This window comes from Oncorhynchus gorbuscha, linkage group LG16, assembly GCF_021184085.1.
Source record: "Oncorhynchus gorbuscha isolate QuinsamMale2020 ecotype Even-year linkage group LG16, OgorEven_v1.0, whole genome shotgun sequence".
NCBI classification, from domain to species: domain Eukaryota; kingdom Metazoa; phylum Chordata; class Actinopteri; order Salmoniformes; family Salmonidae; genus Oncorhynchus; species Oncorhynchus gorbuscha.
The window spans coordinates 51053753-51066636 of NC_060188.1; the positions used below are offsets into that span (position 1 = coordinate 51053753).

At 44.1% G+C, this 12884-nt stretch overlaps 1 protein-coding gene across 3 annotated transcripts in view; it reads right to left on the minus strand.

Moving 5' to 3' along the window:
• LOC124000593 (serine/arginine repetitive matrix protein 3-like) overlaps positions 1 to 12884 on the minus strand; it is a 168482-nt gene that overhangs the window by 33680 nt on the left and 121918 nt on the right. For all 3 annotated transcript variants that reach the window (XM_046307089.1, XM_046307088.1, XM_046307087.1), the window contains exon 3: positions 6157 to 6258. In XM_046307089.1, the coding sequence (XP_046163045.1) occupies positions 6157 to 6258 (102 nt within the window). The remainder of the gene's footprint in view (positions 1 to 6156; positions 6259 to 12884) is intronic.

Below are 12884 nucleotides of genomic sequence, written 5' to 3' on the forward strand. Positions count from 1 at the left end.
CAGAAAATCACTTCAACGATGACAGACAAAATCAGAAAAAAATCCAGAAAATCACATTGTAGGATTTTTAATGAATTTATTTGAAAATTATGGTGGAAAATAAGCATTTGGTCACCTACAAACAAGCAAGATTTCTGGCTCTCACAGACCTGTATCTTCTTCTTTAAGAGGCTCCTCTGTCCTCCACTCGTTACCTGTATTAATGGCACCTGTTTGAACTTGTTATCAGTATAAAAGACACCTGTCCACAACCTCAAAAAGTCCCACTCCAATCTCCACTATGGCCAAGACCAAAGAGCTGTCAAAGGACACCAGAAAAATAATTGTAGACCTGCACCAGGCTGGGAAAACTGAATCTGCAATAGGTAAGCAGCTTGGTTTGAAGAAATCAACTGTGGGAGCAATTATTAGGAAATGGAAGACATACAAGTCCACTGATAATCTCCCTCGATCTGGGGCTCCACGCAAGATCTCAAAATGATCACAAGAACGGTGAGCAAAAATTCCGGAACCACACGGGTGAATGACCTGCAGAGAGCTGGGACCAAAGTAACAAAGCCTACCATCAGCAAGGGCATTGAAGATGAAACGTGGCTGGGTCTTTCAGCATGACAATGATCCCAAACACACCGCCCGGGCAACGAAGGAGTGGCTTCGTAAGAAGCATTTCAAGGTCCTGGAGTGTCCTAGCCAGTCTCCAGATCTCAACCCCATAGAAAATCTTTGGAGGGAGTTGAAAGTCTGTGTTGCCCAGCAACAGCCCCAAAACATCACTGCTCTAGAGGAAATCTGCATGGAGGAATGGGCCAAAATACCAGCAACAGTGTGTGAAAACCTTGTGAAGACTTACAGAAAACATTTGACCTCTGTCATTGCCAACAAAGGGTATATAACAAAGTATTGAGATACACTTTTGTTGTTGACCAAATACTTATTTTCCACCAGAATTTGCAAATAAATTCATTAAAAATCCTACAATGTGATTTTCTTGATTTTCTTCTCTCATTTTGTCTGTCATAGGTTGAAGTGTACCTATAATGAAAATTACAGGCCTCTCATCTTTTTAAGTGGGAGAACTTGCACAATTGGTGGCTGACTAAATACTTTTTTTGCCCCACTGAATAAGAGTATATTAGAATTCAGTCTACATAGATTTTGCAGATTACATACAAAACAGACAGACACACACAAGCAGAGAGAGAGAGAAAGATATAAATGTTTGTATCCTACCATCCCCTGAGCTCAGGCTGAAATCAATGGAGGAGCATGGTGGAACTGAAATATGAGGAACACTTGGCAGTAGGGATAAAGACTGTCAAGTAGTGGTGGTTATTGCTTGTTCTGCAGAATCTGTGTGTGTTCTTCCTGGTCAGAATCACTAATGAGGAAGGCTTTTTGCTGAGGTCTGATCATGATTGGTCAATGCAGAGCAGACATTATTGCCTGTGGGAGCAGTAGCATTCTGATGGTTCTGCATGAAACAACAGACAAGCAACTGCTACTACTGCACCCTACTGCTCCTTATCCCCATGGAAACCACAGGAGGAAGTTGTAAAGTAACTCCGGATTTAATTTATTTTATGGCTGGAAAATGATAACTGACCAAAAACCCTGTCTCCAAGACACTAATTCAAAATGTGTGTGTGTGTTTTGCTCCCGTGTGGCTCAGTTGGTAGATAGAGCATGGCACTTGCAACGCCAGGGTTGTGGGTTTGATTCCCACAGGGGATCAGTACGAACAAATATGAAAATGTACGCACTCACTACTGTAAGTCGCTCCGGATTAGAGCTTCTGCTAAATGACGAAAATGTGTGTTTGTGTGTGTGAGAAACAGCGGGAGTTAGTAAACTTGGCTCAAAGGAGAAAACTCTTTTGCTAATTGCTACCCTCCTGTCTCAATTTTCCACACCAAGGCTTTCCTGAGCTATGAATGCCGCAGAAGGGAGAATTATGTCTATGCCTCAGGAACAGGGCCAAATTCATCTCTCTCTCTCTCTCTCTCTCTCTCTCTCTCTCTCTCTCTCTCTCTCTCTCTCTCTCTCTCTCTCTCTCTCTCTCTCTCTCTCTCTCTCTCTCTCTCTCTCTCTCTCTCTCTCTCTCTCTCTCTCTCTCTCTCTCTCTCTCTCTCTCTCTCTCTCTCAGAATTGATGCATAGGCAAACATCAGGTCACAGCCAAGGTGACAATGCATGCCAGGGAGAGACAATCATTAGTCAGCCCTCTGTGATGATACGGGCATCAGAAACATTACACATCATTAGCTCTGAGATGGGACGACAGGACTGGAGAAACTGATCTGACAGGCCTATAAAATAGGAAGGGTGCTCAGTGATAACCTTCTGGCTATGCTCATATTCTATTTCAATTGATACATGGGGCATAGGGAAGGGGCAGAGTTACAATTTAACTGAAAATACACATAACGATATGAAGTGGGTTGCGTGTGTGAATTATATATACATACATTCAAACTCAGTTTTTCACAATTCCTGACATTTAATCCAAGTAAAAATTCCCTGTCTTAGGTCAGTTAGGATCACCACTTTATTTTAAGACTGTGACATGCCAGAATAATTGTAGAGAGAATGATTTATTTCAGCTTTTATTTCTTTCATAACATTCCCAGTGGGTCAGAAGTTTACATACAGACAGAGATGCTTGTTCTAGGTCCCAAGAAACAAAGAGATCTTCTGTTGAATCTGACAATTAATCTTAATGGTTGTACAGTCGTCTCAAATAAAACTGTGAAGGACCTCGGCGTTACTCTGGACCCTGATCTCTCTTTTGAAGAACATATCAAGACCATTTCGAGGACAGCTTTTTTCCATCTACGTAACATTGCAAAAATCAGAAACTTTCTGTCCAAAAATGATGCAGAAAAATTAATCCATGCTTTTGTCACTTCTAGGTTAGACTACTGCAATGCTCTATTTTCCGGCTACCCGGATAAAGCACTAAATAAACTTCAGTTAGTGCTAAATACGGCTGCTAGAATCCTGACTAGAACCAAAAAATTTGATCATATTACTCCAGTGCTAGCCTCTCTACACTGGCTTCCTGTCAAAGCAAGGGCTGATTTCAAGGTTTTACTGCTAACCTACAAAGCATTACATGGGCTTGCTCCTACCTACCTCTCTGATTTGGTCCTGCCGTACATACCTACACGTACGCTACGGTCACAAGACGCAGGCCTCCTAATTGTCCCTAGAATTTCTAAGCAAACAGCTGGAGGCAGGGCTTTCTCCTATAGAGCTCCATTTTTATGGAACGGTCTGCCTACCCATGTCAGAGACGCAAACTCGGTCTCAACCTTTAAGTCTTTACTGAAGACTCATCTCTTCAGTGGGTCATATGATTGAGTGTAGTCTGGCCCAGGAGTGGGAAGGTGAACGGAAAGGCTCTGGAGCAACGAACCGCCCTTGCTGTCTCTGCCTGGCCGGTTCCCCTCTTTTCACTGGGATTCTTTGCCTCTAACCCTGTTACGGGGCTGAGTCACTGGCTTGCTGGGGCTCTCTCGTGCCGTCCCTGGGGGGGTGCGTCACCTGGGTGGGTTGATTCACTGTTGTGGTCGGCCTGTCTGGGTCCCCCCTTGGGTTGTACCGTGTCGGAGATCTTTGTGGGCTATACTCGGCCTTGTCTCAGGATGGTAAGTTGGTGGTTGAAGATTTCCCTCTAGTGGTGTGGGGGCTGTGCTTTGGCAAAGTGGGTGGGGTTATATCCTTCCTGTTTGGCCCTGTCCGGGGTGTCCTCGGATGGGGCCACAGTGTCTCCTGACCCCTCCTGTCTCAGCCTCCAGTATTTATGCTGCAGTAGTTTATGTGTCGGGGGCTAGGGTCAGTTTGTTTATCTGGAGTACTTCTCCTGTCCTATTCAGGTGTCCTGTGTGAATCTAAGTGTGCGTTCTCTAATTCTCTCCTTCTCTCTTTCTTTCTCTCTCTCTCGGAGGACCTGAGCCCTAGGACCATGCCCCAGGACTACCTGACATGATGACTCCTTGCTGTCCCCAGTCCACCTGGCCATGCTGCTGCTCCAGTTTCAACTGGCCTGGGCCCTAGGACCATGTCCCAGGACTACCTGACATGAGGACTCCTTGCTGTCCCCAGTCCACCTGGCCATGCTCAAGCTCCAGTTTCAACTGTTCTGCCTTACTATTATTCAACCATGCTGGTCATTTATGAACATTTGAACATCTTGGCCACGTTCTGTTATAATCTCCACCCGGCACAGCCAGAAGAGGACTGGCCACCCCACATATGCTCTCTCTAATTCTCTCTTTCTTTCTCTCTCTCGGAGGACCTGAGCCCTAGGACCGTGCCCCAGGACTACCTGACATGATGGCTCCTTGCTGTCCCCAGTCCACCTGACTGTGCTGCTGCTCCAGTTTCAACTGTTCTGCCTTATTGTTATTTGACCATGCTGGTCATTTATGAACATTTGAACATCTTGGTCATGTTCTGTTATAATCTCTACCCGGCACAGCCAGAAGAGGACTGGCCACCCCACATAGCCCGGTTCCTCTCTAGGTTTCTTCCTAGGTTTTGGCCTTTCTAGGGAGTTTTTCTAGCCACCGTGCTTTTACACCTGCATTGTTTGCTGTTTGGGGTTTTAGGCTGGGTTTCTGTACAGCACTTTGAGATATCAGCTGATGTACGAAGGGCTATATAAATAAATTTGATTTGATTTGATTTGATACACTCAATTAGTATTTGGTAGATTTGCCTTTAAATTGTTTAACTTGGACTTCCACAAGATTCCCACAATAAGATGGGTGAATTTTGGCCCATTCCTCCTGACAGAGCTGGTGTAACGGAGTCAAGTTGTAGGCCTCTTTGCTCGCACACGCTTTTTCAGTTCTGCCCACAAATTTTCTATAGGATTGAGGTCAGGGCTTTGTGATGGCCACTCCAATACCTTGACTTTGTTGTCCTTAAGTCATTTTGCCACAACTTTGGAAGTATGCTTGGGGTCATTCTCAATTTGGAAGACCAAGCTTTAACTTCCTGACTGATGTCTTTAGATGTTGCTTCAATATATCCACATAATTTTCTTTCCTCATGATGCCATCTATTTTGTGAAGAGCACTAGTCCCTCCTGCAGCAAAGCACCCCCACAACATGATGCTGCCACCCCCGTGCTTCACGGTTGGAATGGTGTTCTTCGGCTTGCAAGCCTCCCCCTTTTTCCTCCAAACATAACGATGGTCATTATGGCCAAACAGTTCTATTTTTGTTTCATCAGACCAGAGGACATTTCTCCAAAAAGTACAGTCTTTGTCCTCATGTGCTGTTGCAAACCGTAGTCTGGCTTTTTTTATGGCGGTTTTGGAGCAGTGGCTTCTTCCTTGCTGAGCGGCCTTTCAGGTTATGTCGATATGGGACTTGTTTTACTGTGGATATAGATACTTTTGTACCTGTTTCCTACAGCATCTTCACAAGGTCCTTTGCTGTTGTTCTGGGATTGATTTGCACTTTTTGCAGCAAAGTACATTCATCTCTAGGAGACAGAACGCGTCTCCTTCCTGAGCGGTATGATGGCTGCGTGGTCCCATGGTGTTTATACTTGAGTACTATTGTTTATACAGATGAACGTGGTACCTTCGGGCGTTTGGAAATTGCTTCCAAGGATGAAGCAGACTTGTGGAGGTCTACCATTTTTGAGGTCTCGGCTGATTTCTTTTGATTTTGATGTCAAGCAAAGAGGCACTGAGTTTGAAGGTAGGCCTTGAAATACATCCACAGGTACACCTCCAATTGACTCAAGAAGCTTCTAAAGCCATGACATAATTTTCTGGAATTTTCCAAGCTGTTTAAAGGCACAGTCAACTTCGTGTATGCAAACTTCTGACCCACTGGAATTGTGATACAGTGAATTATAATTGAAATATGTATGTGTGTGTGTATGTAAACGTCCGACATCAACTGTATATATATTTTAACCTTTATTTTAGGCAAGTCAGTTAATAACAAATTCTTATTTAAAATGACGGCCTACACCGGCCAAACCTGGACAACGCTGGGCCAATTGTGCGCCGCCTATGGGACTCCCAATAATGGCCGGTTGTGATACAGCCTGAAAGGAGTGAGAGAGACAGAGAGAGAGACAGATATAGAGAGAAAGAGAGAGCAACAGAGCGATACGGAGGAGAGTGTGACTTACGGTGGGCGTGTATGTGCTCCCTCTCTGGTGATTACCCCCTCTTTCTCCATCAGCATCTGTCTGAAGGTGCCGACCTTCTGCCTGATCTCCTCCTCAGAGTACCTACAGGAGAGAACACACACTCAGTGGGTGTAGACCAACACACTCAAGGTACACACAGAGACACACCCACACAGTCGCAGGCACACACGCAAGCACGCACACAGCATATGTTTATCTATCGTTGAGGGGACCTAAAATTGATTTAAACTCAAAATCCTATTTTCTCTAACCCTAACCTGTAAGCTTAAAATAGCTTTTGTCCTCGTGGGGATGTGGAAAATGCCCCACGAACGAGAATTTACCTTGTTTTACTATCCTTGTGAGGACTTCTGGTACCCATGAGGATATTAATACACACACACACACACACACACACACACACACACACACACACACACACACACACACACACACACACACACACACACACACACACACACACACACACACACACACACACACACACACACACACACACACACACACACACACACACACACACGGTTGATCTACCCGGTGGAGCAGAGCAGACAGGGCAGGACTCAAAGATATATTTGCAAGGCAGTGAGGAGGAATGATGGCTAACTGTCATGGCAAAGGCAAAATATGGGAACCGCTAAGTCTTAGTGACTAAGACATGGTGCAGACAGGAGATGGAGAATTTAGCTAGGCACAGACAGCAACAGCATCACACACACACGGCTAGTCATTTTCAATATCACATGTTTCCCGTCCTATCAGAGAGAGCAGCAAGGCTTATCGCCATCTGTCACAACGGGCGCTGGTGCGTGTGTAATGCCACGTCATCTCCAAACGGGGGGTCATAAATGTACAGCTTGACCAGAAGGGGATAAGATGGCTGGCCAGGAACCATATGTAGTGGAATGCGTTTCCCTTAGTATGGCTTAATTGATACACGACACAACTGGGGAAAAGGAAATGCAGGTGATTTGCTGTGCCAGCTCAACTTAAAATCTCCCTAGTCCTTTCTTCCGCCCCTGTGTTTGTGTGTGTACACACGTGAGAGAGAGATGATTCGCTGTGTGTGGGTATGCGTGTGTGTGGGCATGCGTGTGTGTGGGCATGCGTGTGTGTGGCGTGCGCATGTGTCAGATGATTCACTTTGCTAGATCACCAATTCCCCAGAGTCCTTCCTTGATGCCCCTTTCTACATGCCATGTTTTATTCTGACAGCAGAAATAGGGGTGGAGCTCACTAGAAACCCCAGTTGTACACAACACATCAATACACTCAATCCTGTTAGCCAATTTCTCAACGTTATCAGCATTGGCTAGAATCCTGTGGGTCACCATCATTTACATTTACATTTAAGTCATTTAGCAGCGCATGTGGGGGTGAAACTCATAGTAATTTAATAGGATCTCTGTGGTGAAACTCAGATTGACATATTAGTAATTTAATAGGATCTCTGTGGTGTATACGTATACTTTATGTTAGAAGAACCTGAGTGGGATAATTGCCTATTGAATGTATGTTTTGTGGCCAAGTTAACTAATGTAGTACTAGATATACTCTATTTGTATGTGGGTGGAAAACAAGCTCTATTTCTCAGCCTAGCTTTGTAACAAACCTGTTCAGACATTACCACTGACAACCGCTCCAATGTCCACACACAGATTGTACAGTTCTGGATGAGAGTCATGACTCCCTGCCAGTTAGTTCTATTGGAGGAGTGCCTGAAGAACACAGAGCGAATACAGTCTCTGAGAAGGAAAACTGTTCAGCGAGCATCACAGAGGAGCTATTTAGAACACAACTCAAGGTCAAATGCAGAGAGAGCTGTGGAAGGAATGAAGGACGACCGTCTGTATGATTCCTTTTGTTCAATATCTTGTATTTCAGTATTTGTCAATCTGCATTTTACAACATGCTCTCTCTATCTGTTGTTTCAATGGCACTATCTTTCTCTGTGGGTGTAGCAAAAGCTGCTGAACTGAACGCACTGCGGGAGATGTCCACTGGTGGTCGGTGCTGAAACACATTCAAAAGCTGCTGAACTGAACACACTGCGGGAGCTGTCCACTGTTGGTCGGTGCTGAAACACATTCCCACTCAGTAAAAGAGACTCTCTGTTCATTGTCAGTCAGTCACGGCACCAATCCCAGTAAATAGTGAAAATAATAGCAGTAGTCTGAACCAGACCAGAAAGCTGTGTAGGTGCTGTGTTCATTTATCCCAGAATTGCTCAGCGCTATCAGTACCGCGGCTAGGGACAGGAGATTAAGGTAGTGGTCTAGGAGGTCTGACAGTACAGAACAGAGACAGCCCAGTGTGACACCACCACTAGTCACTCCCTGCTTCACTGTAATCTCTCTCTCTCTCTCTCTCTGTGTGTGTGTGTGTGTGTGTGTGTGTGTGTGTGTGTGTGTGTGTGTGTGTGTGTGTGTGTGTGTGTGTGTGTGTGTGTGTGTGTGTGTGTGTGTGTGTGTGTGTGTGTGTGTGTGTGTGTGTGTGTGTGTGTGTGTGTGTGTGTGTGCTCTATTGCAATCTCTAGTAATTTCTCAGCCTAGCAGGGCTTGTCAGCCACATCACAACCACAACAGAGTGGCAAAGAACTCAACTCACTCTATATTTATATCTTTCCATGCATGAGGCAGGCGCCATCACCATCACCAACCAAACCCCCACCGATCCACCTTCGGAACGCCGACGGACACCACCCCTTTACTGTGTTTGTGTGCATCACTGTAGTCACTAGACATATATACTATGTCTGGGTGTGGGTTCTACAGTGTGTTTTACTCTACCGTGCCTTGACAGTGCTATAAAAAGAGGGAGAGGGTGAAAAGCCTTAGAATATAATAGGCTCATAGTGTGCACTAATGCTCTCACACACCAAAACAAAATGCTTGGCTTTAGGCGCTCTCCTTCCTTCACACTTCACTGTCCTGATGATAGCAGGCTGAGATATATTAACGCTTGACACTCGCTCTGTTTACTGACAGCTAGTGTAAAGACATAAATAAGGTGTCAGACTCACAACCCCAAGCTCTAAGAGCTCTGTGGAACGGATAGTTATAGTGTACTGTAATGTCCTCCTCTCTTCTCCTATTCCTCCCCTTGTCTTCCTCACCCTCCTGGCCTCCTCCTCCAGCACTGTCTTGTGATGGAAAATGTCATGTTTGTGTTTTTCTAATTACCACTTTCTGTGTTCATTCAAGTGACTGATTAAACAAATCCTCACCATCAGTATCTGCAATTTGGCAGTATGCCCAGAACCTTGTTTTGAGAATGAAAGGATACCTCAGTTTCAAGGTCTCGGCTTGGATAGAAGAAGCCTCGTGAGGTATTGGTCAGTCACATGCATGAACCAAACTTTAATGATGAATTAATGATGAATAAGCTAAATCATGCAAATATAACTTGTCTGTGTAAGCAGTATATAAGAGAACTAACAGGACTGCCCCGGCAGAGCTCACTTCAGACTGGTACTTTATGCATCTAAGTTTGACTGTGACCTCTCAAGCTTGCTGTTAATATACAATGATTAATTTAAGATTGACTTCAAGTGTCCCTGTGTAGAATATACACAACAGTCTCCTCCCTCTCTGGACTCCTCTCACATGGTTTGGTGGCGCAGCCGAGCCTAAAGTTAGACACCTCCGTTCTGCCCGATTGGTTTACCCTGCGGGATGGTCTGAGGGGATTGGCTAACCATGGGCAGTGGGCGTACGCTTAACGGTGCGTGTAACGGCTGTGGTTTTACAACAACACTGGGGTTGAGGTTGATGTGCTGTGGGGCTAGAATACCCCTGCATCACCTGTGGATCTACTGACCAGAATATGTTTGTTTGAGATTCCAGGCCTCTGCAGAGGTTATGCATTTTGATTCTCTTTTTCCTCTCTTCATTTCAGACAGAAATGTAACAGTATTCCTTCTGTCCCTCTCCTCGCCCCAACCTGGGATCGAAACAGGAACCCTCTACACAGATCAACAACAGTCAACTTTGAATCATCGTTACCTATCACTCCACAAAAGCCACAACTCTTGCATAGCAAGAGAAACAACTACTTCAAGGTTTCAGAGTGTGTGACATCACTGATTGAAATGCCACTGGCGCGCACCGCCAACTATACAGCCATTTCACACCGGTTACACAAAGATCAATCAAAATGTTATTTGTCACATGCACTGAATACAACAGGTGTAGACCTTACTGTGAAATGCTTTTGAGCACCTTCCCAACAATGCAGAGTAAAAAAGAAAGAAAGAAACAGGAAAATACGATTTTTTAGGGAAAATATTTTTTGGGGAAAAATAACAATAACGAGGCTATATACAAGGAGTACCGGTGCCAAGTCAATGTGCAGGGGTACATCTCTTTTCTAAAAAAGGGTGATCTAAATTTATTCATAGTAAACTAGAGCCCATTCACAGATAAATAGCTACGGGAATGATTCATTATTCAGTTCCGTAACACAACAAAATCTGTCCTTTCTGGGTCTCTCAGATGCAAGATTGCTTTTTGAGTTGCATTAGTGGTAAAATCTATTCTAAACTCAAAATCAATGTGCATAAATGGTGATGTATTGAGCTTTTCTTCAGGGGCTATTAGTGGACTAGCGTCCAAACTTCACATCTCTGATTCTGTCTGTTAATTAGTGCTGTTGTGGGGGTTAAACGTCACTGATTTACACACAGACACACACGCACACACACGCACACACACACCTGTTTAAGTTAATGTTAAACTGAGTGTGGATTGTGTGTGTGTGCGAGTGTGTGTGTGTGTCCATACAGTAGAGAACAGAGAGTCAGCAGCGATAGATACGCTAGATGAGTTGAGGGCCATTTTGCCAGCCCCATTGCCCTCAACATACACAGTCACCATGACTGACTGGGGCATACAGTATATCAGAAAGACTGGCTCCCTGTGCCTGTCCCGCCAGCCCAGCCCTGACAAATCACCTCGATTAAACAGCCTGATTGAAGTAATTAGACAGAAGCTAGAGAGAGAGAAAGAGAAACAGAGAGAGAAAGAAAGTCTCCATTAGCTAGGGGCTCAGGGAAATCAAATTCAAAATGTTTTAATGGCATGAATGACAAGGTCAGTGTTGTCAAAGCGAAGTGATACACATATTTTTTGTTCGAATACTCATACTAACCGCAGTAACCATACTATTTGTGATGTCAATTGAGTATTACAGTATGCTTATTGGTCATAGTATGGATATAGTATGCATATAGTTCCCCGATGTCGTACTAAATTCGACAAAATATGAAGTATACACGTAGAGGACACTATTTCCGTACTTTAGGGTCCATAATGCAATTCTTCAGGAAATGGGCGTGGCTTCACATCGTTTCCAGATTTGAAGAAGATGGTGGAAAATATGCAGTCGAAGTACAACGAGAGCGGATACAAATTCATTACTTTAACTAATTATGAGAAATGTTAAGCATGTTGAGCAATGTAATAAAGTAATGACTTTTCAAATAAGTTACCTTACACGTTATGCTGGCTGACAATTTGTTAGCTATGCTGTCCTTACGAACCACGTAGCGTATCATTACAGCAGTGTGTACCGGTATGTCGTTAGCTAGCTACCTAACATTAGTTGGCTACTTAAACGTCAAACTTGCCAGTATAATAACTATAGGCTAACTAACTAACTACCCACCCAACATTTATTGACTTTCCGTCATTCTTAGCCTAGCTCGGGTGCTTTTGTAAATTCGCTCTGGCTATCTACTCCGATTTCAGATTCCAGAGGACTCTCGTCTAAGTGTACCAGAGAGCAGAATAATGAATTCACGAGCGCTCAACACCCATTGAATATGGCCGGTGTCAGTAAACGTCGGCAGAAAAACGTAATTAAATTGTTGCCAGCAGCACAGTTACAGTCACCAACACTCTGGATAACATGAGAACAGCCTAACCAGCTCTGCGAGGGCGAGCAAAATGGTCAGAGTGGTCCCATTTGTGTCTGGAAGTAGCTAGCAAGCTAGCCAACATTAGCTTATTTACTTGACTGCCGTTGTAAGGTCAGAATGCTCAAATCAACCCAACTCCTCGGCCCGAGCTTCCAATGTGCGCTCCAAGAGCAAAACGCTCTGAATTTACAAACGGGCAATCTGACAAACTCTGAATTTTCAAGCGCACTCTCGCACTCCAGACTGAATTTAAAGAACACACCCGGAGTCGTAAAATGTCTAACTAGTCATTTGTTATGCTAACTAACTAGCTACCAAGAGGTTGCATAGCAACAGCATCAACTTCCGGTAGACATGTGAAGAGCTAGTACACTCAACTGAAAGCATACTGTTTGTTTGTAGTTTACTAAAATTAACTAATAGTATATAGTATGCAGTATATACTCATTAAGTATGTAGAATACAGTATGTTAGTATGGGTATTCGAACACAGCTTATGTTTCTGGGCTAGAGAGAGAGACTGTTCTTACACCGTCTCAACTCACATCCCCAGGTGCAGTCGTAGCACATGTCGGACAAAGGCAGTGGCCATCAATACTTGTGCAATAAGTTTATGCCAATATGATGCAGTTAGTAAGATTGAGTGGCTTTGGGTTTGGTGAAGAGGGGTGGAGAAATTGATTTCAATTTCAGAGACCAAATTAAAAGACCAGCAACAACTTCATAATGAACTGGTTCAACTCTCATGTGGAGAACATTTCAATCAGGAATTTAATTGAATAACAAATTA